This window comes from Bubalus kerabau, chromosome X (assembly GCF_029407905.1).
Source record: "Bubalus kerabau isolate K-KA32 ecotype Philippines breed swamp buffalo chromosome X, PCC_UOA_SB_1v2, whole genome shotgun sequence".
In the NCBI taxonomy this organism is placed as follows: domain Eukaryota; kingdom Metazoa; phylum Chordata; class Mammalia; order Artiodactyla; family Bovidae; genus Bubalus; species Bubalus kerabau.
In genome coordinates this window covers 77,514,483-77,540,053 of record NC_073647.1, presented here as the reverse complement: position 1 = coordinate 77,540,053, position 25,571 = coordinate 77,514,483, and the positions used below count along the sequence as shown (strand labels likewise).

The window sequence follows — 25,571 nt, the reverse complement described above, 5'->3', positions numbered from 1 at the left end:
TAGATTATGCTAAAATAAGTTAATGTATCGGAGAAGGCAATAGCATCCCACTCCAGTACTCTTGCCTGGAAAATCCCATGGACGGAGGAGCCTGGAAGGCTGCAGTCCATGGGGTCGCTGAGGGTCAGACACGACTGAACGACTTCACTTTTCACTTTCATGCATTGGAGAAGGAAATGGCAACCCACTCCAGTGTTCTTGCCTGGAGAATCCCAGGAATGGGGGAGCCTGGTGGGCTGCCATCTATGGGGTCCACAGAGTCAGACACGACTGAAGTGACTTAGCAGCAAGTTAATGTATACTCACTCCTCTGAAGGTTCCATGCTAGAACAGGGATTTTGGAAGGGACTGAAGATCAGGTTACCACAGAGATGAAGGCCAGGTAAATTTCTCCTTCTCTCATTTCTCTGATTATTTTAGGTGTACTTCTTAGTGCTTTCTCTAATTCAGGACTTACGCTGAGAGAGGAGTGAACAGAACTTCATATCACATTCCAGCAGCAGCTGTGGAATAGTTCAGATCAGTTCAGTTCAGTTCAGTCACTGAGTCGTGTCTGACTCTTTGCGACCTCATGAATCGCAGCACTCCAGGCCTCCCTGTCCATCACCAACTCCCGGAGTTCACTCAGACTCACATCCATCGAGTCAGTGATGCCATCCAGCCATCTCATCCTCTGTCGTTCCCTTCTCCTCCTGCCCCCAAACTCTCCCAGCATCAGAGTCTTTTCCAATGAGTCAACTCTTCGCATGAGGTGGCCAAAGTACTGGAGTTTCAACTTTAGCATCATTCCTTCCAAAGAAATCCCAGGGCTGATCTCCTTCAAAATGGACTGGTTGGATCTCCTTGCAGTCCAAGGGACTCTCAAGAGTCTTCTCCAACACCAGAGTTCAAAAGCATCAATTCTTCAGCACTCAGCCTTCTTCACAGTCCAAATTTCACATCCATACGTGACCACTGGAAAAACCATAGCCTTGACTAGACGGACCTTTGTTGGCAAAGTAGTGTCTCTGCTTTTCAATATGCTATCTAGGTTGGCCATAACTTTCCTTCCAAGGAGTAAGCATCTTTTAATTTCATGGCTGCAGTCACCATCTGCAGTGATTTTGGAGCCCCCAAAATAAAGTCTGACACTGTTTCCACTGTTTCCCCATCTATTTCCCATGAAGTGAGGGGACCAGATGCCATCATCTTCGTTTTCTGAATGTTGAGCTTTAAGCCAACTTTTTCACTCTCCTCTTTCACCTTCATCAAGAGGCTTTTTAGTTCCTCTTCACTTTCTGCCATAAGGGTGGTGTCATCTGCATATCTGAGGTTATTGATATTTCTCCCAGCCATCTTGATTCCAGCTTGTGTTTCTTCCAGTCCAGCATTTCTCATGATGTACTCTGCATAGAAGTTAAATAAGCAGGGTGACAATATACAGCCTTGACATACTCCTTTTCCTATTTGGAACCAGTCTGTTGTTCCATGTCCACTTGTAACTTTTACTTCCTGACCTGCATACAGATTTCTCAAGAGGCAGGTCAGGTGGTCTGGTATTCCCATCTCTTTCAGAATTTTCCACAGTTTATTGTGATCCACACAGTCAAAGGCTTTGGCATAGTCAATAAAGCAGAAAGAGATGTTTTTCTGGAACTCTCTTGCTTTTTCCATGATCCAGCAGATGTTGGCAATTTGATCTCTGGTTCCTCTGCCTTTTCTAAAACCAGCTTGAACATCAGTAAGTTCACATATTACTGAAGCCTGGCTTGGAGAATTTTGAGCATTACTTTACTAGCATGTGAGATGAGTGCAATTGTGCTGCAGTTTGAGCATTCTTTGGCATTGCCTTTCTTTGGGATTGGAATGAAAACTCACCTTGGAATAGTTCAGTATGATGTAATTAATATTTTCAGGGTTTCTAATATATATGTGTTTTAAAATCTTAAGTGGAGTAGGTTGTCATGCCCTCCTCCAGGCGATCTTCCTGACCCAGGGATAGAACCCAAGTTTCCTGCATTGCAGGCAGATTCTTTACTGCTGAGACACCAGGGAAGCCCCCCTGATATGTCTTCATGATACTCAACATTTCACTGTTTCTTCTCCCCTGAGTTTAGTATTTAGCTGATGTTAAATACTAAAGTTTTCAGGAAACAAACTGCAGAGACTCCCTTGGCTTTTTCCTGCATCATGATCAGAATTTTAACAAAAATTAATATTATAATTCCGTCTAGTTCATCCCCAAGTTCATTGCCTTATTCTAGATCCCGAAATAAAACATCTCACTTTTAATTTATTTGTAGGCTGATAAAAACATCCTGTAGTCTATCCCAATAATCTTGATCTCTAATAGAAGAATTTGGAGCTTTGGACTCGGCGTCTTCTTCTCTATATTATTTATAAATGTTGGGTAACTACCAATTTGCTTGGTTCTCTTGAATACAAATCACATTTGTAGTTGGCCAGTGCTTTATTCAATAAAGACTGCATATTTTGTTCAAAACTCTGTCAAAGAGCTTCAGAATGTGTTATTTTGCCTGATTTTCATGTATATCTAGCCTACCTTGTAGGCTTTCTGTTTTTTCTACTTACACTATCTTTTACATTCTTTGAAAGATTACTTTTCTTCTTAAATTGGTTGTATAAGGCCTTCTCTCGACAGGTATTCTGAGGACATACTTTTCCTGGAGTCTAATACATTGTTTTAAATAATCACTAATTTTTTTATTGCCTAGTTATTAAATGTTCCTTTCCTAATCTTATCTCTATCTAATGCATTTAGTTTCCCTTTCCACCCTTTTTGATTCTGGGAATTCTCAATTAATACCTAATTTGATTTGTGATGTAAGAAAGATGAGATATAAGGTAGAATGTTCTTTTTTGACACCAGTGAGTTTAAATAATTTGATTTCGCTTCCTAATATGTTGTGGAGGTCTAATTTTCAGTACTGGTCCTTCTGTGGGTCATGCATGTGGCAAATGTGATTTCTTGCACCATAGTTATCTTAGTTTACCTATATGGCCACAAAGCAATTTAGACAAGTTGTAATTCTTTCCTGTATTTTTCCCCAAAGTAGTGATTTTTGTGGAGCTTTCTCCAAGAAAATGAGACTGTTGATACATTGTTTAAACTGAAGTGGGTGTAAAAGAGATGCAGAAGATATTCTAGTTAATGATAACTGAATATGATCAAGTATTCTGATAGTTTTCTTGTGTAACTTTTCTACGAGTGAAAAAGATTTGAATAACTCTTGAGTGCGAGTGGAGGGATGGCAGTGACCTATCTAAATGGTTGGCTTCAGGTTCCAAGAATGAACTCGGAACATCCAAGATTGATTAGCTTCCTATCCACAGCATTAAATCTTCAGAAAGCCTGTATATCAAAAATAAACTTTAAGGTTGTTTGATGATGAGAGTTTTCCATCAGCCATACTAACATGATGAGAAGAAACTCGAGATATTTTGGAGACCTTGGCAGCACTTCAAAGAGTTATAGAAAAGAATGTAGAGAACTTTTCCAAGTTTTGGAAGGCAGCAGTTTGGCTGAGACATACACACACTGCAACGAGAAGCTCCCTTGAAAACATTTTAAAAGGCTTTTCTTATTTTGGGATTCTAAATTATGGCAAAATTCATGCAGGCTTAAAACACAATTCTGCACCCATATTCCTCCCCAAAGTTTCTCTCCGTGTTAACACTGCTAAAGGATTCCTGAGGCATTTGCAGTAAGCGTTTCAATCAGGTAGCTGATAGTCCTTCTAAATGCCGCTTCAAAATATTCTAAAACGAATCTCTTTCATCTCTAATATATTTACTTTTGTTTTGCAGATCTCAAAAGGTGAAGCAACTTAGAGATCTGGGGTCACATCCCTGACGACCTAGAGTTAAGCTGGTGTCGCTTCGCAAGATTTTGGTACCCGAAGCAGCGGAACCGGGATTTAGCATCCTTCCTCTGATAGCACATTTCTTAAAGCAAGCATTCTGCACGTTTGAACAGCGTCTCTTCCATACCCAACACCTCCTCCCACCCCGCCCCCTGGTTCCTTCCCACCCTCTACCTCGCACCCCCCACCTCCCGCCCCCAGCCTGCGCATGCGTCCTAAGAACCCCCTACACTCGCGGCACAGACTCAGAGTATTGTCGGGGGCTATTCTCTATCCCAGGAACATGGCGGCGAGTCAGGGAGGTGGTGGTAACAGTGGGGGCGGCGGTTGTGGTGGAGGTGGAAGTAGCGGTGGCGGTGGTGGGGCCGGCGGGGGAGGTGGCGGAGCCGGAGTGGGAGGCGGCGGCGGCGGCGGCGGCGGCGGGACCATGGTGGTGCCCATCCCGGTACCGACTCTTTTCGGTCAGCCGTTCCCCAACGGGCCGCAGTGGAACCAGGGGAGCCTGCAGCCTCAACACACCGTGAGGAGCCTGGACCGGGCCCTGGAGGAGGCGGGCAACTCCGGCATCCTAAGCCTCAGCGGTAGGAAGCTCCGAGACTTCCCGGGCAGCGGCTACGACCTGACGGACACCACCCAAGCAGGTGACAGGGCGGGGAGGGGGAGGGGAACTGGGCGAGGAGGTGGGGGCAGTGGGTTTCTGGGTGGCTGCGTGGCTGCGTTGTTAGACTCTGCCGATCTGGGCGGGTGCGCGGGGGCGGCGAGACTGAGTCGGAGCAGCCAGTTCTGAATGTGAGGGGCAGAGCAGGGAAGTGGCGGCGGGGGTGGGGGGGGAGTGGGGGGTTAGTGGGGGGTGGGCAGGAATGCTGACTGAAGGGTCTGTGGAAACCTGGTGGGATGTGAGGAGTGAAAGAGCATTATTGTTAAAGCGAGTTTCCCCACTAAAGGGGTGGGGAGGGAGGTATTGACACCTTCCTGAATGCACTTCTTCCAACTCTCGTGAATGTTCTGGTCTTTCCTGGAGGAAAAAAAGACAATACATAAGACCATAATCTATACATATTCTTTAAAGCCATGCGTGCCTGTAGAAATGGTATGTCCCTTTTCCTAGTGCAGCAGCAGTATTGCCACGGTTTTTTTCTGTGTTCTTATTTTGTGTGTGTTTTAATCATCCTAGAATAGTCTTGCCTTCTTGTCACGTATGCCGTTAAATACTGAGATTTGTCATTTTCCTGGTGTTGAGGTAGTGGTGCTTAAATTAGTATTTGCTGCAACGGCAAATTAAATCATCAATCACTTATGTGTCTGCTTTACTAAGGGAAAGAATCCTTGTTTTGAGTTGTGTTGGAGTCTTAATTTTCATTACAGATGTAACCAAAAATTGTAAGGGCATTTTTGAGAATCAAAATTAACTCCATTCTTTTTGGAGTTGTGGGTTAATGGCTTATCATTTTGGATGAGAAATAGGCTATTGTAATGTTCTTCATATACTCGCTGGTACTCTTTGTTGTGGATGGCATTTTTTGTTATGAACAGTCACCCCTCTGCCTTATAAGCCAATGCGGATTATTTTAGGTGTGTTTTGATTTGATGAAAGACTTTTCACTTTTCATAATCTTCAAATATGTTATTTATGTATCTGTTTTCATCTGCTTTGCTGAAAGAAATCATGGACAAAATGATCTTAATAAATTTAGTGATTTTGAGGCAATGTAGTAAGTAAATTCACTCATAATGGGAGGTAATAAAAGACCTCTTATTTTCAGAATAACACTATTTCATTGTATTGTGTTTCTAGATATTAAATCAAGATGTGTGTTTGGATGAGGGTGGCGGGAGGAAGAGAACCTAAAATTGACGCCTCCTATCCAGTTATTCTCTTAGGAGTTATCCTAAGAACCATCAATGATTTTGTGTGTTGGAAAGCATATTTGAGTATTTACTCTTTCACTCTGAACAGATTTCCTAAACAAGATGTTCACATATTCAAGATATATTGGCAAGACATTATACTACTAGGTATGTTCTTCAAAGGCTTCAAGAAAAATGATTTCAGACTGCATCATTATAGGGATTTGTTGTTTTGCTTGTTGGTTAGCTATAAAAGATTTATCTATTTATAGTGCAAAGTTGAAGCATCCTAGGTTGGCATTCTGGCCTTTCACTGTCTGGCTTCTGTTTATTGTTGCAGCCTTAAGTCCTCAAATGCTCCTACATAGAACCCTCTGTTCCAACTAGGTCAGCTCCCAGTTCCTTAAACACGGTTTATGAATTTCTGCCTCATCTTTGTAGAAGATCCATATTCATGAGATTTCCTTTTCTCCACCTATTTAATTTTGTTCAAGCCCCAGCTTTTCCAAGATGCTGTCTCCACCTCCCTTAGTCCAGGGCAGTCTTCTGTTTCTTTGAATTCCCATGGTACTTAATGTCTTTACCACTTACGTGCTAGTGCTGGCTTTATTTTCTTTTTTACGTTTTCCTTTCCCTGGGAAGATGGAAAGCTGCTTAAGGGCAGGGAATAAGTAATACAGTTCCTTAGTTTTCTCATTATATACTGCTTATATTGTACTTAATATTTTTCATAAATATGAATATCATCTTATGTGATTATAACCATTGGCTTTTAAGGCTTCAGTTTGTTTTCAGAGGCAAGTTTTAACACAAATCAGAACCATATTTATTCTTGGTAAAATTCATTCATCATAAACTTTATCAGTGTCTACAGTAACAGAGAACTTTTTGAAATAATTCCACCTCATTTTACTTTTTTAAAAAAATTGAATTGGTGTTCCTTGTGGGAACACATGAGAATTTAAATGAGAAATCTGTGGGTGATTCATTTGCCATTCATTTTTGACCAAATTCAACCACAAGAGACTAGTATCCATTGTATATAAATGGAATTGAAGAAAAATAGAGCATGTTTGAGATTATACATACATACCTGTATATATACAAACATATAAATATGTATATGCAATATAGTCTCTGCTCAATGAAAACAGTTCTGTTTGTTGTTATTGTTATATTTAAAATGACTCTCAGTGGAATAATGTTTCAGTACCAAATTGATTAGTTAGACAGCAATGGTTTATTGAGTTGCGAAGAGACTGGAAGAAGGGAAAATAGGTAGGAAGCTATTTGTTAATCTAGGTGTGAGGTGGTGAAAATCTAGGTTAAAACAAAATTGGATTAGAAGGGGAAATTGATACATTTAAAGGAAGGGAGATGGCTCTTCACATTGTTTGCTGTTCCTTACCAGGTACATAAAAGATGAAATAGACCTGTGGCTTTCCACCTTGCCTGCATTTTAAGATAGCAAGGGAGTTTTTTTTTAATCTATTCCCCGGGCTCCACCCCAGACCAGTTAAATCAGAGTCTCAGGGGCAAAGAGAGGGGTGTGTGTGTGTGTGTGTGTAAATATTCCCAGGTGATTCTTCTGTGCAGTCAGGGTTGGGAAACTCTAGAATTTTTTAGGCATTTAAGAAATATTTATTGTTTGAGTGAATGAGAACATTGATAAAAGTTTGGTGACTAACCTAAAGCTAATTGTCAAGAAGGTGAAAACCAAAGCTAGGAAGGAACTAAATGTTCAAGTTCTAGTACAGAGATCAGAACCAAATATTCACATTCTAGTTCAGTACTCTTTCTGATAGACTTGTGTGAAGCAGACTCATTTTTTTTTCATCATATTATGTCTGTAGTGACTAGGAACTTACAGGAAACTATAGTTTCTCCAGTTCCCTTGAATAACTGTTTTACATTTAACATTGTTGGATAAATTTGTGTTAAAATACTGACTGTAAAATATGTAGCAGCAAAGTCTTATTTTCTCTATTAATAGTCTTCCTGTGAGGGAATGTGGATTATATATAGCTGATAGCAAAGTTTATCTTTGGTATTTTTTTATTTCTCTTTGCATTTCTGTTGTCTGTTCTTCTTCACTTGTCCCCTTCCTCCTGCTGCCCTCCTTATTTCTTTTCCCCTCTTCAGCCTCACTCCCCTTTCTTTGCTGGGATGGAGCTCAACTGCTAATAACTAATTATGGCAGCCTTTCTAGGCGATTAACATTTAAAAGAGAGAGTTTGCCAATTTACTTGATTCTCCATTTGGTTGTGCTCACGACCTTTTTTGAATTGATAAGCCTTCCAGATACTTCTTAATTAAAATCCTCATGCATATAAAAACATGAAATCAGGGATCAGAAAGTTTCAGGAAAGTAGCTAACTCTGGTTGTAATGTCTTATCTTTGCTGGTCTGTGGGTAGACTTGGCAAGACAAAGGGAAATTGCCTAGAAAGTTTTAGTCTATCTGGATACTGTGATACTTGTTGACTTTAAGAGAGCTTAAAAATGATAATGGGTAAATGGCTATGCAAACAAATTTGGAAACTTTTCATATTTGACTGTCACCAGTACTACAAGTAAGTCTCAGTCTATTTGCAGCTGCCCTCTCTGCTTATTCATACTTCTTTATGCCCATAAACAATAGGTCTGTGAAACAGATTTAGGAATTCTTTACATACATCAGATTATGCTGTGTCCTGATGAATCACATGTTTTCCTGTAAACCTGGAGTCAACTCTAGTATTTCCTACATGTGCTGGTTCACCTCTTCAACTGTGGAGCATGATGCATTGTATCTGCTTGTAAAATGGAGCCAGTTAAACTTTGCAGCCTCTGATTTTGTTACATAGGTGAAGGCCATCTTAGTGCATTCAGTGGAATAAGCTTGTGATTTTGTTGCCAGAGTCAAATATCTGTCTTGCTTTATGTAATAAATGTCTTGCTGAAAAATTAATATGAAGGACATTTTTGTTGGTTGACTCATATTTTAATTGGTTCAGATTGAATTTGAGTTGCTAAACCTTGCAGTGTTTTTATTCAGTGATGAATTCTCCTAGAGCATAAATAGTTGCCCTTTCTTTGTTTTGCAAGTTCACATTTTAAAGTGTTTAAAAAAAAAAAAAAAACCCAAAACCCATGGTAAATAAGAAACACAAAATAAAAAAAAAAGTTATCTTAAATCAGAGTGTATGTTTGTCATTAAACTCATACCATTTATACGGCTCCTTGTAAATTCTAAGCACTTTCATATATATTACCCTTTTGTACCCTAATAATAACCCTGTGAGCTTTGTAGAGTGCATAGTAATTACCCTTTGTTGTTGAGAGAGATTAAGTGATTTGCCAGAAGTTAAATGGCTAGTATATGTCAAAGTGTGGGTCAGAGGCTAGATTTTCTAAATTTAACACTATTCCAGTGTTATTTCTGTTGCAACACTTTCTCTTCTTATAACAAAGCTATTAATAAACACTGTGCTAATAAATAGGTGATTTAATCTGAAAGATGAATGCTTACTTAGCTTCATAGATTATATAGTTTCTGTTTATGGTCCAGTGTGTTTTGTTTTGCACATGATATTTGCATAGCTTGTCTTCATGGTATTGGTTTTACAATAGGTACATTAAGCAAGCTTTTATTAAACTCTAACTCTGGAAACATGATCCTCTAAAGGTTTATAAAATAGGTGCATGTGAACAGTAATATATGTAATTATTAGAAAAGAGATGTAGCAATATTAAAAATATATATTTTAATAAACTATACAAATAAGTTATATGGAACTGTGGCATACAGCTTAATTTTATTGGGAGTTAAGTTAGTTTGAGAAAATTTCCTATAAAGTTAACTTGCTGAATCTTGAGTTAAATGATTACTATGGGATCAGCTTCAGTTCAGTTCAGTTGCTAAGTTGTGTCCGACTGTTTGCGACCCCATGCATGCCGGGTTGGTTAGGATTAAGCAGAAAGGGACAATTGCAGGCTTTCAGGGGAGAAATTACACCCATATGGAGTTGAGAATGGCATTGCATATTAAGGGCAGATGTTAACTGAACGTTCACTCTGTATTTTCTCAAACATACCTGGAGGCTGAGAGGAGGGAATTGGTGGAGAGTTCAGTGTTAAAATACAAGATGGGGAGGGAGGATCTTCATGGACTGGGTGGAGAGTCGTTAGCAATGGAAGGGAGGGGTTACCTAGTTCCCTGACTTTTACTAAGGTGGATGGGAATGTAGATCCCTGGGGACAATAATGTCTTAAATTTTAATGTTAATCGATGCAGTGTCATCTGGGAAAACAAGTTTACAAGCATAGGAATAGGTACTCAATAGAGCAAAATGCTTTAAGGAGTCATTATGGAGAATAAGCCACAGTTTAGAATTAGGAGTGTGTGATAAGCAGCTAGATTAGTTGCATTTGAAAAATATGAGCTTACCATGTTTTCTGAAAAAAATTACCATATATACTGCATGACAGGTAGAAGAACAGAAGTGGTTGATTGGAATATTTTAGAATTGGGATTATAGAGACACTGGCTTAAAGTTTAAAATTTAATATTTTGATTTAGATTGTTTGTAACATAAACTCTGAAGTATTTATTTATCATCAAAAGCATAAAGATATACAAGATCCAGAACCTCATTGACAGCATGAGAAGTGATGTTCAGGACACTTTTCACAAATAAAAGTAATTGCAGACTTAGAGCATATTGATTTCCTGGGAGGTGGTATTTAAGTTCCAAGGCATACAGTCACACTTTGCAAAAGGGTATATCATTCTTCTAGCCCATCCCAACAGTACACTCTAAGGGATACTTAAACTGTGTGATGCCCACCCCCATTGTACAGAGACTGTTCATCATCATGAACAATTTAGACCGGGAAACCTTTTACATTTCTCTATACTTTGTGTATATTTAGGTAGTTCTTGAAGCATTGTAATACAATCAGTTCTCTGAAAAGTTTCAGAAAGTTTTCTCTGCTTCCCTTTTTTCCCCCCATTACCCTTTTATAGAAAAAAAAAATACCTTATACTCCAGGGAACCATTTAATGTAATAAAAGAAAACTGTAGAAGTGAGTTTTATAACAATAATTTAAGTTTGTGTTTAGTTTCATTTTAAACTAGTGTATTCAGTCTGCTAAAGGTCTTTTAGTCTTTACATTTCTACTGTTTCAAATAAATTACAAATTGATAGCATTCCACTTATAGACTACCAGTCAGTAGACTGTAATGGATAGTTAAACAATAGATATTGTCTAATACATATTTTGATAAAAAACTTTTTTTAAGTTTTTTTTTTCCAAATAGGAAAGTAAAGTCTTACCTATTTGTGGACATTGTTTATCTGTATACTCTTATAATTTGAGGCATAGATTGGTGTTTAAATTAATTATGCTTCTTTCAGTGAAATTTTATGCATAATATTAGGGATGTAAGGGGACAAAAGACAGAAATAAAATGACTGTGTATACACTTTTATTTGAACTGTATAGAGACTAACCAATTCTAGAACATTTGTGAATTTGGATTTGATTCAAAAATGACTTCGTTAAATGATTATGTCCCTAAGAGACTCCAGAATGTGCAGCATAGAAATTTTCCCCTCTTAAAAAAACAATTTCAATATATAAATCCTTAGTACTTTAGCTAATTGGTTAGAGATGCCTGTGTCAATGGGAAATCAATTACTTTTAAAGTTATTTATAAATTTAAAAGTAGTAAATCAAACATAGATAACTATCTCCTTAATCTACCTTGATGAGTATGTAAGAATACATTTGTCATATCTATTTTATATAAATGGACAAGATGGTAAAGTTGCTGCCTTTAGGGAATTTATGATTTAAAGGGGTGGTATAAATTAAGTATTCATGTATCTATTATATAGGCTAGATCATGCTTTTAAGGAATGGGGAACTTGCCCCCAAGAGATATTTGGTAATGTTGGGGCTTCCCTGGTAGCTCAGATGGTAAAGCGTCTGCCTGCAATGCAGGAGATCTGGGTTTGATCCCTGGGTTGGGACGATCTCCTGGAGAAGGAAATGGCAGCCCACTCCAGTACTCTTGCCTGGAAAATTCCATGGATAGAGGAGCCTGGTAGGCTACAGTCCATGGGATCGCAAAGAGTTGGACACGACTGAGCAACTTCATTGGTTTTTGGAAACAGTTTTGATTCTCATAACTTGGGGATGCTACTGACATTTAGTGGGTAGAAGCCAAGGATGCTGCTAAGCATCCTAAAATGAACAGGACTGCACACACAAGAAAGACTTTCCAGGTCCAAAATGTCAATGGTGCCAAGACTGAGCACTGCTTGGCTAAAGTAAGATGAATGTCATAAGCGAAAACAAAGCAGTGTGCAAATTTGAAGAGGGAATGGTGACATCGATTATAGGATAGGCTTTGAAGGGGAGAGGATCAGATTTTATACTTAATCATGAAAAGAGGATCCAATTCTCTGCGACCCCATGGACTATAGCTTACCTGTCTCCTCAGTCCATGGAGTTTTCCAGGCAAGAATACTGGGGTGGGTTGCCATTTCCTCCTCCAGGGGATCTTCCCAACCCAGGGATCGAACCCATGTCTCCAGCATCTCCTGCAGTGGCAGGCAGGTTCTTTATCACTGCACCACCTGGGAAGCCCATTAAAAAAAAAAAAAAAGAGGATACTACATGAATATTGAAATCCCAGAGTATCTTGAAACTCAAAATGTCAAAAAAAAAAAAAATCAACTTTTGTATTGACCCTAGGACCTCTGGTCTTGCAGACCAGAAACTTGGGAATTGTTCTTGACTCTTCACCTTCCCTCACCCTCTATATATGGTTGGAACTTAAGGGCTCTTGATCATAACTCTTTGAATAGCTTTCAATTCTGTTCCATTCCTGTCTAATCTCAGTGTCAGTTGTTGTTGTTTATGTCCTTCTCTCCTCACCTTTAACTGACCCTATCAGCAGTTTTTCCCAAATGATTTCTCTGCTTCATGTTCGGTTTGCTTCAAGTCCAATTTGTTCTTCATACTGTAGTCTGAGGACTCTTTCTCATATGCAAATCTGGTTGACACTTGTTGCTACTAAGACAGCTTCGAGCCAGTAAGCTAGCTCCTTAATAATACACTGCTTAGTTCTTGTTTTGAACTTTTAAAAAATGTAATTCATAACTCTGCTTTATATAACTGGTAATTTTAATATTATATTACTTACTACTAAGTTGCAAAGATATAAATTGTTGTATGAAACTGTAGTTCATTCTTTTTGATGGCTGAATTGTCTTTCATTGTGCAACTATAGCATACTTTATCTACTTTCTCACTGGTAGCCATAATATTGTTAACATATTTTTACTCTTGTGAACAGTACTACTATAAGTCTTATTATTCATGTGTCCTGTTGTACATATACAAGAATTTCTTGTGTGTATACTTGTGAATGAAATAGCTGGGTTATATAATAATATTTGTTGTTGTTCATTTGCCAAGTTGTGTCTGACTCTTTTTGACCCCATGGACTGCAGCATGCCAGGCTCCCTATCCTTCACCATTTCCTGGAGTTTGCTCAAACTCATGTCCATTGAGTTGTTGATGTCATCCAACCATCTCATCCTCTGTTGTCCCCTTCTCCTCCTGGCTTCAATCTTGCCCAGCATCAGAGTCTTTTCCACTGAGTCAGCCTATCGCATCAGGTGGCCAAAGTATTGGAGCTTCAGCTTCAGCATCAGTCCTTCCAATGAATATTCAGGGTTGATTTCCTTTAGAATTGACTGGTTTAATCTTCTTGCAGTTGAAGGAACTCTCAAGAGTCTTCCCCAGCACAGCAGTTAGAAAGCATCAATTCTTTACCGCTCAGCCTTCTTTATGGTCCAACTCTCACATCCATACATGACTACTGGAAAAACCATAGCTATGACTATACAGACCTTTGTTGGCAAAGTGATATCTCTACTGCTTAAAAGCACTGGCTAGGTTTGACATAGCTATACTTCCAAGGAGCAAGAATCTTTTAATTTTGCAGTCAACTTCTGCATTGATTTTGTAGCCCAAGAAAATGAAATCTGACACTGTTTCCACATTTTCCCCATCTATTTGCCATGAAGTGATGGGACTGGATGCCATGATCTTAGTTTTTTTATTTTTTTATATTTTTTATTATTTTTTTTAAATTTTATTTTATTTTTAGACTTTACATAATTGTATTAGTTTTGCCAAATATCAAAATGTATCCGCCACAGGTATACATGTGTTCCCCATCCTGAACCCTCCTCCCTCCTCCCTCCCCATTCCGTCCCTCTGGGTCATCCCAGTGCACCAGCCCCAAGCATCCAGTATCGTGCATCGAACCTAGACTGGCAACTCGTTTCATACATGATATTTTACATGTTTCAATGCCATTCTCCCAAATCTTCCCACCCTCTCCCTCTCTCACAGAGTCCATAAGACTGTTCTATACATCAGTGTCTCTTTTGCTGTCTTGTACACAGGGTTATTGTTACCATCTTTCTAAATTCCATATATATGCGTTAGTATACTGTATTGGTGTTTTTCTTTCTGGCTTACTTCACTCTGTATAATAGGCTCCAGTTTCATCCACCTCATTAGAACTGATTGAAATGTATTCTTTTTAATGGCTGAGTAATACTCCATTGTGTATATGTACCACAGCTTTCTTATCCATTCATCTGCTGATGGACATCTAGGTTGCTTCCATGTCCTGGCTATTATAAACAGTGCTGCGATGAACATTGGGGTACACGTGTCTCTTTCCCTTCTGGTTTCCTCAGTGTGTATGCCCAGCAGTGGGATTGCTGGATCATAAGGCAGTTCTATTTCCAGTTTTTTAAGGAATCTCCACACTGTTCTCCATAGTGGCTGTACTAGTTTGCATTCCCACCAACAGTGTAAGAGGGTTCCCTTTTCTCCACACCCTCTCCAGCATTTATTACTTGTAGACTTTTGGATCACAGCCATTCTGACTGGTGTGAAATGGTACCTCATAGTGGTTTTGATTTGCATTTCTCTGATAATGAGTGATGTTGAGCATCTTTTCATGTGTTTGTTAGCCATCTGTATGTCTTCTTTGGAGAAATGTCTATTTAGTTCTTTGGCCCATTTTTTGATTGGGTCATTTATTTTTCTGGAGTTGAACTTTAGGAATTGCTTGTATATTCTCGAGATTAGTTGTTTGTCAGTTGCTTCATTTGCTATTATCTTCTCCCATTCTGAAGGCTGTCTTTTCACCTTGCTAATAGTTTCCTTTGATGTGCAGAAGCTTTTAAGGTTAATTAGGTCCCATTTGTTTATTTTTGCTTTTATTTCCAATATTCTGGGAGGTGGGTCATAGAGGATCCTGCTGTGATGTATGTCAGAGAGTGTTTTGCCTATGTTCTCCTCTAGGAGTTTTATAGTTTCTGGTCTTACGTTTAGATCTTTAATCCATTTTGAGTTTATTTTTGTGTATGGTGTTAGAAAGTGTTCTAGTTTCATTCTTTTACAAGTGGTTGACCAGATTTCCCAGCACCACTTGTTAAAGAGATTGTCTTTAATCCATTGTATATTCTTGCCTCCTTTGTCAAAGATAAGGTGTCCATACGTGTGTGGATTTATCTCTGGGCTTTCTATTTTGTTCCATTGATCTATATTTCTGTCTTTGTGCCAGTACCATACTGTCTTGATAACTGTGGCTTTGTAGTAGAGCCTGAAGTCAGGTAGGTTGACTCCTCCAGTTCCATTCTTCTTTCTCAAGATCGCTTTGGCTATTCGAGGTTTTTTGTATTTCCATACAAATTGTGAAATTATTTGTTCTAGCTCTGTGAAGAATGCTTGATAGGGATTGCATTGAATCTATAGATTGCTTAGGGTAGTATACTCATTTTCACTATATTGATTCTTCCAATCCATGAACATGGTATATTTCTCCATCTGTTAGTGTCCTATTTGATTTCTTTCACCAGTGTTTTATAGTTTTCTATATATAGGTCTTTAGTTTCTTTAGGTAGATATATTCCTAAGTATTTTATTCTTTCCGTTGCAATGGTGAATGGAATTGTTTCCTTAATTTCTCTTTCTGTTTTCTCATTATTGGTGTATAGGAATGCAAGTGATTTCTGTGTGTTGATTTTATATCCTGCAACTTTACTATAGTCATTGATTAGTTCTAGTAATTTTCTGGTGGAGTCTTTAGGGTTTTCTATGTAGAGGATCATATCATCTGCAAATAGTGAGAGTTTTGCTTCTTCTTTTCCAATTTGGATTCCTTTTATTTCTTTTTCTGCTCTGATTGCTGTGGCCAAAACTTCCAAAACTATGTTGAATAGTAATGGTGAAAGTGGGCACCCTTGTCTTGTTCCTGACTTTAGAGGAAATGCTTTCAATTTTTCACCATTGAGGATAATGTTTGCTGTGGGTTTGTCATATATAGCTTTTATTATGTTGAGGTGTGTTCCTTCTATTCCTGCTTTCTGGAGAGTTTTTATCATAAATGGATGTTGAATTTTGTCAAAGGCTTTCTCTGCATCTATTGAGATAATCATATGGTTTTTATTTTTCAATTTGTTAATGTGGTGTATTACATTGATTGATTTGCGGATATTGAAGAATCCTTGCATCCCTGGGGTAAAGCCCACTTGGTCATGGTGTATGATCTTTTTAATGTGTTGTTGGATTCTGATTGCTAGAATGTTGTTAAGGATTTTTGCATCTATGTTCATCAGTGATATTGGCCTGTAGTTTTCTTTTTTTGTGGGATCTTTGTCAGGTTTTGGTATTAGGGTGATGGTGGCCTCATAGAATGAGTTTGGAAGTTTACCATCCTCTGCAATTTTCTGGAAGAGTTTGAGCAGGATAGGTGTTAGCTCTTCTCTAAATTTTTGGTAGAATTCAGCTGTGAAGCCGTCTGGACCTGGGCTTTTGTTTGCTGGAAGATTTTTGATTACAATTTCAATTTCCGTGCTTGTGATGGGTCTGTTAAGATTTTCTATTTCTTCCTGATCGAGTTTTGGAAAGTTGTACTTTTCTGGGAATTTGTCCATTTCTTCCACGTTGTCCATTTTATTGGCATATAATTGTTGATAGTAGTCTCTTATGATCCTTTGTATTTCTGTGTTGTCTGTTGTGATCTCTCCATTTTCATTTCGAATTTTATTGATTTGATTTTTCTCCCTTTGTTTCTTGATGAGTCTGGCTAATGGTTTGTCAATTTTATTTATCCTTTCAAAAATCCAGCTTTTGGTTTTGTTGATTTTTGCTATGATCTCTTTTGTTTCTTTTGCATTTATTTCTGCTGTAAGTTTTAAGATTTCTTTCCTTCTACTAACCCTGGGGTTCTTCATTTCTTCCTTTTCTAGTTGCTTTAGGTGTCAAGTTAGGTTATTTATTTGACTTTTTTCTTGTTTCTTGAGGTGTGCCTGTATTGTTGTGAACTTTCCCCTTAGGACTGCTTTTACCGTGTCCCACAGGTTTTGGGTTGTTGTGTTTTCATTTTCATTCTTTTCTATGCAAATTTTGATTTCTTTTTTGATTTCTTCTGTGATTTGTTGGTTATTCAGCAGCGTGTTGTTCAGCCTCCATATGTTGGAATTTTTAATAGTTTTTCTCCTGTAATTGAGATCTAATCTTACTTCATTGTGGTCAGAAAAGATGCTTGGAATCATTTCAATTTTTTTGAATTTTCCAAGACTAGCTTTATGGCCCAGGATGTGATCTATCCTGCAGAAGGTTCCATGTGCGCTTGAGAAAAAGGTGAAATTCATTGTTTTGGGATGAAATGTCCTATAGATATCAATTAGGTCTAACTGGTCTATTGTATTGTTTAAAGTTTGTGTTTCCTTGTTAATTTTCTGTTCAGTTGATCTATCCATAGGTAAGAGTGGGGTATTAAATTCTCCCACTATTATTGTGTTATTGTTAATTTCTCCTTTCATACTTGTTAGCATTTGTCTTACATACTGCGGTGCTCCCGTGTTGGGTGCATATATATTTATAATTGTTATATCTTCTTCTTGGATTGATCCTTTGATCATTATGTAGTGACCATCTTTGTCTCTTTTCACAGTCTTTGTTTTAAAGTCTATTTTATCTGATATGAGTATTGCTACTCCTGCTTTCTTTTGGTCCCTATTTGCATGGAAAATCTTTTTCCAGCCCTTCACTTTCAGTCTGTATGTGTCCCCTGTTTTGAGGTGGGTCTCTTGTAGACAGCATATGTAGGGGTCTTGTTTTTGTATCCATTCAGCCAGTCTTTGTCTTTTGGTTGGGGCATTCAACCCATTTACGTTTAAGGTAATTACTGATAAGTATGACCCCGTTGCCATTTACTTTATTGTTTTGGTTTCGAATTTATACACCGTTTTTGTGTTTCCTGTCTAGAGAATATCCTTTAGTATTTGTTGGAGAGCTGGTTTGGTGGTGCAGAATTCTCTCAGCTTTTGCTTGTCTGAAAAGCTTTTGATTTCTCCTTCATACTTGAATGAGATCCTTGCTAGGTACAATAATCTGGGCTGTAGGTTATTTTCTTTCATCATTTTAAGTATGTCTTGCCATTCCCTCCTGGCTTGAAGAGTTTCTATTGAAAGATCAGCTGTTATCCTTATGGGTATTCCCTTGTGTGTTATTTGTTGTTTTTCCCTTGCTGCTTTTAATATTTGTTCTTTGTGTTTGATCTTTGTTAATTTGATTAATATGTGTCTTGGGGTGTTTCACCTTGGGTTTATCCTGTTTGGGACTCTCTGGGTTTCTTGGACTTGGGGGATTATTTCCTTCCCCATTTTAGGGAAGTTTTCAACTATTATCTCCTCAAGTATTTTCTCATGGTCTTTCTTTTTGTCTTCTTCTTCTGGGACCCCTATGATTCGAATGTTGTAGCGTTTAATATTGTCCTGGAGGTCTCTGAGATTGTCCTCATTTCTTCTAATTCGTTTTTCCTTTATCCTCTCTAATTCATTTATTTCTACCATTCTATCTTCTAATTCACTAATCCTATCTTCTGCCTCTGTTATTCTACTATTTGTTGCCTCCAGAGTGTTTTTAATTTCACTTATTGCATTATTCATTATATATTGACTCTTTTTTATTTCTTCTAAGTCCTTGTTAAACCTTTCTTGCATCTTCTCAATCCTTGCCTCCAGGCTATTTATCTGTGATTCCATTTTAATTTCAAGATTTTGGATCAATTTCACTATCATTATTCGGAATTCTTTATCAGGTGGATTCCCTATCTCTTCCTCTTTTGTTTGGTTTGGTGGGCATTTATCCTGTTCTTTTATCTGCTGGCTATTCTTCTGTCTCTTCATCTTGTTTAAATTGCTGAGTTTGGGGTGTCCTTCCTATATTCTGGTAGTTTGTGGAGTTCTCTTTATTGTGGCGTTTCCTCGCTGTGTGTGGGTTTGTACAGGTGCCTTGTCACGGTTTCCTGGTTAGGAAAGCTTGTGTCGATGTTGTGGTGGATGGAGCTGTATTTCTTCTCTCTGGAGTGTAATGAAATGTCCAGAAATGAGTTATGAGATGTCTATGGTTTTGGGGTGACTTTGGGCAGCCTGTATCTTGAAGCTCAGGGCTGTGTTCCTTTGTTGCTGGAGAATTTGCTTGGTATGTCTTTCCCTGGAACTTGTTGGCCCTTGTGTGGTGCTTGGTTTCAGTGTCGGTATGGAGGCGTTTGATGATCTCCTGTCAATTAATGTTCCTTGGAGTCAGGAGTTCCCTGGAGTCAGGGTTTGGACTTAAGCCTCCTACTTCCAGTTATCGGTCTTATTTTTACAGTAGTTTCAAAACTTCTCCTTCTATACAGCACCATTGATAAAACATCTACGTTAAAGATGAATAGTTTCTCTACTGTGAGGGTCACTCAGAGAGGTTCCCAGCGTTACATGGAGAAGAGAAGAGGGAGGAGGGAGTTAGAGGTGACCCAAATGAGATGAGGTGGAATCAGTAGTGGAGAGAGTGGGCTAGCCAGTAGTCACTTCCTTATGTGCACTCCACAACTGGACCGCTCAGAGATGTTCACGGAGTTATACAGAGAAGAGAAGAAGGAGGCAGGAGACAGAGGTGACCAGAAGGATAAAAGGGGGAAATGAAAAGGAGGGAGACAGATCCAGCCAGTAATCAGTTCCCTAAGTGTTCTCCACCGTCTGGAACACACAGAAATTCACAGAGTTGGGTAGAGTAGAGAGGGGTTAGGGAGGAGATACAGGTGACCTGGTGGAGAAAATGGAGAGTCCAAAGGGAGAGAGAGCAGTCATCCAGTAATCTCGTTCCCTAGTGAAAAATGGGTCCTGAGGATTGGGTTCTTAAAGGTACAAAATTGGTAACAAATACATAAAAGCAAAAATTAAATATCTAGAGTAGAGTTTGGAATTTCAAAAATGCGATGTTAATGAAAAGAAGAAGGAAAAGAAAGAGAGAAAAAACAAACAAACAAAAACAAACAAGGTCGCAAAAATTATAAAGAAACTACAGGTACAAAATTGATAACTAATACCAAAAAGCAAAAATTAAAAATCTAGAGTAGAGTTTGGAATTTCAAAAATACAATGTTAAAAAAAAAAAAGAAGAAGAAGAAGAAAAATAAAGAGAGAAAACAAACAAACCAACAAAAACAATGTAGCAAAAATTATAAAGAAAATACAGGTACAAAATTGATATCAAATACCAAAAAGCATAAATTAAAAATCTTGAGTAGAGTTTGGAATTGCAGATATATGATGTTATACAAAAGAAGAAGAGAAAGAAACAGAGGGAAAAAAAAGGAAAAAAAAAAGTCACAGAAATTATAAAAAAAAAACTATATGTACAAAATTGATAACATATACCAAAAGGCTAAAATTAAAAATCTAGAGTAGAGTTTGGAACTTCAAAAATATGATGTTAAAGAAAAGAAGAAAGAAAAGAAAGAGAGAAAAAATGAACAAAGAAAAAGAAACAAGGTCGCGAAAATTATAAAGAAACTACAGGTACAAAATTGATAACTAATACCAAAAAGCAAAAGTTAAAAATCTAGAGTAGAGTTTGGAATTTCAAAAATACAATGTTTAAAAAAAGAAGAAAAATAAAGAGAGAAAACAAACCAACAAAAACAATGTTGCAAAAATTATAAAGAAAATACAGGTACAAAATTGATATCAAATACCAAAAAGCATATATTAAAAATCTTGAGTAGAGTTTGGAATTGAAGATATATGATGTTATACAAAAGAAGAAGAGAAAGAAACAGAGGAAAAAAAAAAGTCACAGAAATTATGAAAAAAACATAGGTACAAAATAGATAACATATACCAAAAGGCTAAAATTAAAAATCTAGAGTAGAGTTTGGAATTTCAAAAATACGATGTTAATGAAAAGAAGAAAAAGAAAAAAAACCAAACAAAACACGGTCAAAAAATTATAAAATATATATATGAAGTTTGCTGAAGAAGGAAAAAAAATAGGGTTTTTTTTTTTTTTTTTTGCAAAGTAATAGTTATAAAAGTGAAAATTAAAGGACAATAGAGGACTTAAAATTTTTTTTTTAAAAAAGAAAAAAGATAGAAAGATTGATCGTAAAAATAGTAAAAATATATCTAGGTCTTTCTCTGGTTTTGTTGTGAGTATTGTGGGTTCAGTTCATTTTTGGCTAGTTCCTTGGTCTGACTTATATTTCTCTAGATCTATAGGCCCCTTCCTATGTAGTCCGTAGTAACCACAGGGCTATGGCCTGTAGCTTCCAAGGCGTTTCCCTCTGTTATAGCTTCTTCTGTTTGCTGGTCTCTTCAGTGTCTGGTTCCCGCCCTGACACAAAACGGACGGTGGAGGACACTATTTTTTTTATTTTATTTAGGCTCACTTGTTCAGCTGCGCTGTGGGGAGGGAGGGAGGGATGCTGCAAACAGATAACATTGGCGTGCGCTCGCAGTGCCTCAGCCACACTGGGTCTGCCCCCACTCATGGCGTGTGTAGCCTCCCTGCCCACACTGGAACAATCAGAGGCCGGCCCTGGGCTGAGCTCCCAGGTCCAAGCCGCTCAGGTTCAGGCACTCGGGTAGTCCTCAGAGGCGCAGACTCGGTTGGGCCTGCGTTTTGTGCTCTTCCCAGATCCGAGCAGCTCAGGTGATGTGTTTGGCGGGCGCCAATGCTGCGACCTATCGCCTCCCCGCCACTCGGTTATCTGGGTGTAAAACCGGCGCACCTTCTCAGGCAGATGTTGACCGTCCAGACCCCCAAGAAGTTTTAGTTAGCAAAGAAGCCTGCTTACAGTTTTATAGATAGTGTCTCTCTTGGGCTGCGATTGCCCCCTTCCGGCTCTGGCTGCCTGTCACCGGAGGGGGAAGGTCTGCAGCCGGCTATCTCTGTTCAGTCCTTTGTTCCGTGCGCGGGCCTGGCGGTGTCTTAGGTTAGGGCTGGCTTTTCGTGTGGTAGATATCCCACAGTCTGGTTTGCTAGCCCAAATTATTTCGCTCAGATAGCGCTCAGGACATTCGGCCCGATTCTTACTCTAAGGGACACAGCCCGCGCTGCGCTTCCCTGCCCAGCCCCCGCTTGCTAATGCCGTGTGCAGGCGTCTGCGCTGCTTCTCTGCTGGGGGAGTTACCGTAGGGCTCACAATCTGCGATTTTTAATTGCTTATTTTTTTTTTCTCCCTTTCATGTTGCCCTCTGTGCTTCCAAAGCTCGGCACAGATTCGGCAGTGAGAAGGTTTCCTGGTGTTTGGAAACTTCTCTCTTTTTAAGACTCCCTTCCCGGGACGGAACTCCATCCCTCCCTCTTTTGTCTCTTTTTTTGTCTTTTATATTTTTTCCTACCTCCTTTCGAAGAGTTGGGTTGCTTTTCTGGGTGCCTGATGTCCTCTGCCGGCATTCAGAAGTTGTTTTGTGGAATTTACTCGACGTTTAAATGCTTTTTTGATGAATTTTTGGGGGAGAAAGTGTTCTCCCTGTCCTACTCCTCCGCCATCTTGGCTCCTCCCCCTTAGTTTTTTTAATGTTGAATTTTAATCCAGATTTTTTCCTCTCCTCTTTCACCATCATCAAAAAGCTCTTAAGTTCCTCTTCACTTTCTGCCATTAAAGTGGTGTCATCTGCATATCTAAGGTTATTGATATTTCTCCCACCAATCTTGATACCAGCTTGTGCTTCATCCAGTCCAGCATTTTGCATGATATACTCTGCATATAAGTTATATAAGCAGGGTGACAATATATAGCCTTGACATACTCTTTTCCCAATTTTGTTGCATGTCCAGTTCTAACTGTTGCTTCTTGACATGCATACCTACCTCAGAAGGCAGGTAAGGTGCTTTGGTATTTCCATTTCTTTAAGAATATTCTGCAATTTGTTGTGATCCACACAGTTGAGGGCTTTAGCATAGTGAATGATGGTATTTCCATTTCTTTAAGAATATTCTGCAATTTGTTGTGATCCACACAGTTGAGGGCTTTAGCATAGTGAATGAAGCAGAAATAAATGTGTTTTTTTTTTTTTAATTTTAATTGGAGCCTAATTACTTTACAATATTGTGGGTTTTGCCAAACATTCACATGAATCAGCCATGGGTATACATGTGTTCCCCATCCTGACCCTCCCCCCCACCTCCCTCCCCATCCCATCCTTCAGGGTCATCCCAGTTCACCAGCCCTGAGAACCCTGCCTCATGCATCAAACCTGGACTGGTGATCTGTTTCACATATGATAATATACATGTTTCAATGTTATTCTCTCAAATCATCCCACCCTCACCTTCTCCCACAGAGTCCAACAGTCTGTTCTTTACATCTGTGTCTCTTTTGCTATCTTGCATATGGGGTCGTCATTACCATCTTTCTAAATTCCATATATATTTGCTAATATACTGTATTGGTGTTTTTCTTTCTGACTTACGTTGTTCTGTATAATAGGCTCCAGTTTCATCCACCTCATTAGAACTGGTTCAAATGTATTCTTTTTAATGGCTGAGTAATATTCCATTGTGTGTATGTACCAAAGCTTTCTTATCCATTCGTCTGCTGATGGACATCTAGGTTGCTTCCATGTCCTGGCTATTATAAACAGTGCTGTGATGAACATTGGGGTATTCGTGTCTCTTTCCATTCTGGTTTCCTCAGTGTGTATGCCCAGCAGTGGGATTGCTGGGTTGTATGGCAGTTCTATTTCCAGTTTTTTAAGAAATCTCCACACTGTTCTCCATAGTGGCTGTACTAGTTTGCATTCCCACCAACGGTATAAGAGGGTTCCTTTTTCTCTGCACCCTCTCCAGCATTTATTGTTTGTAGACTTTTTGATAGCAGCCGTTCTGACCGGCATGAGATGGTACCTCAGTGTGGTTTTGATTTGCATTTCTCTGATAATGAGTGATGTTGAGCATTTTTTCATGTGTTTGTTAGGCATTTGTATGTCTTCTTTGGAGAAATGCCTGTTTAGTTCTTTGGCCCATTTTTTTGATTGGGTTGTTTATTTTTCTGAAATTGAGCTGCAGGAGTTGCTTGTATATTTTTGAGATTAATTCTTTGTCAGTTGCTTCATTTGCTATTATTTTCTCCCATTCTGAAGGCTGTCTTTTCACCTGGCTTATGGTTTCCTTCATTGTGCAAAATCTTTTATGTTTAATTAGGCCCCATTTGTTTTTAAGGAATTCGCTTACTTTTTCTATGATCAGCGTATGTTGGCAATTTGACCTCTGGTTTCTCTGCCTTTTCTAAGTCCAGCTGGTACATTCTCTGTTCATGTACTGCTGAAGCCTAGCTTGAAGGGTTTTGAGCATAATCTTGCTGGCATGTGAAATGAGTGCAATTGTACAGTAATTTGTACATTCTTTGGCATTGCCCTTCTTTGGGATTGGAATGAAAACTGATTTTTTCCATTCCTGTGGCCACTGCTGAGTTTTCCAAATTTGCTGGCATAATGAATGCAGCAGTCTAACAGCATCATCTTTTAAGATTTGAAATAGCTCAGCTGGAATTCCATCACCTTCACTAGCTTTGTTTGTTGTTCAGTTAAGTTCAGTTGCTCAGTCGTGTCCGACTCTTTGGGACCCCATGGACTGCAGCATGCCAGGCCTCCCTGTCCATCACCAACTCCACGAGTTTTCTCAAACTCATGTCCATTGAGTCGGTGATGCCATCTGACCATCTCATCCTCTGTTGTCCCCTTCTCCTCCTACCTTCAGTCTTTCTCAGCATTAGGGTCTTTTCCAATGAATCATTTCTTCACATCAGGTAGCCAAAGTATTGAAACTTCAGCTTCAGCATTAGTCCTTTGTAATGAATTGAATTACATCACTTTTGTTGTAATGCTTCTCAAGACCTACTTGACTTTACATTCCAGGATATCTGGCTGTAGGTGATTCACCACATCATCGTGGTTAACTGGGTCATTAAGAGCTTTTTTGTACAGTTCTGTGTATTCTTTCCACCTTTTCTTAATTTCTTCTGCTTCTGTTCCATCATTGCTGTTTTATTCCTTTATTGTGCCTATCTTTGTATGAAATGTTCCCTTGGTAACTCCAGTTTTCTTAAAGAGATCTCTAGTTTTTCCCATTCTCTGGAACTCTGCATTTAGTTGAATATCTTTCCCTTTCTCCTTTGCCTTTCATTTTTCTTCTTTTCTCAGCTATTTGTAATGCCTCCTCAGACAACCACTTTGCCTTCTTGCATTTCTTTTTCTTGGGGATGGTTTTGGTCACCACCTCCTGTGAAATGTTATGAACCTCCATCCATGGTCCTTCAGGCACTCTGTGTACTAGATCTAGTCCCTTGAATCTATTTGTCACCTCCACTTTAGAATCATAAGGGATTTGATTTAGGTCATAATGAATTGCTTAATGGTTTTCCCTATATTCTTCAATCTGAGCCTGAATTTTACAATAAGGAGCTGATGATCTGAGCAACAGTCAGCTCCAAGTCTTGTTTTGGCT

At 38.7% G+C, this 25,571-nt stretch overlaps 1 protein-coding gene across 2 annotated transcripts in view; it reads left to right on the top strand.

Moving 5' to 3' along the window:
- Positions 1-4,146: 4,146 nt before the first annotated feature.
- The window catches only part of LRCH2 (leucine rich repeats and calponin homology domain containing 2), a 112,628-nt gene continuing 91,203 nt past the window's right edge, over positions 4,147-25,571 (top strand). For both annotated transcript variants that reach the window (XM_055564305.1, XM_055564304.1), the window contains exon 1: positions 4,147-4,504. In XM_055564305.1, coding sequence (XP_055420280.1) covers positions 4,147-4,504 — 358 coding nt within the window. The remainder of the gene's footprint in view (positions 4,505-25,571) is intronic.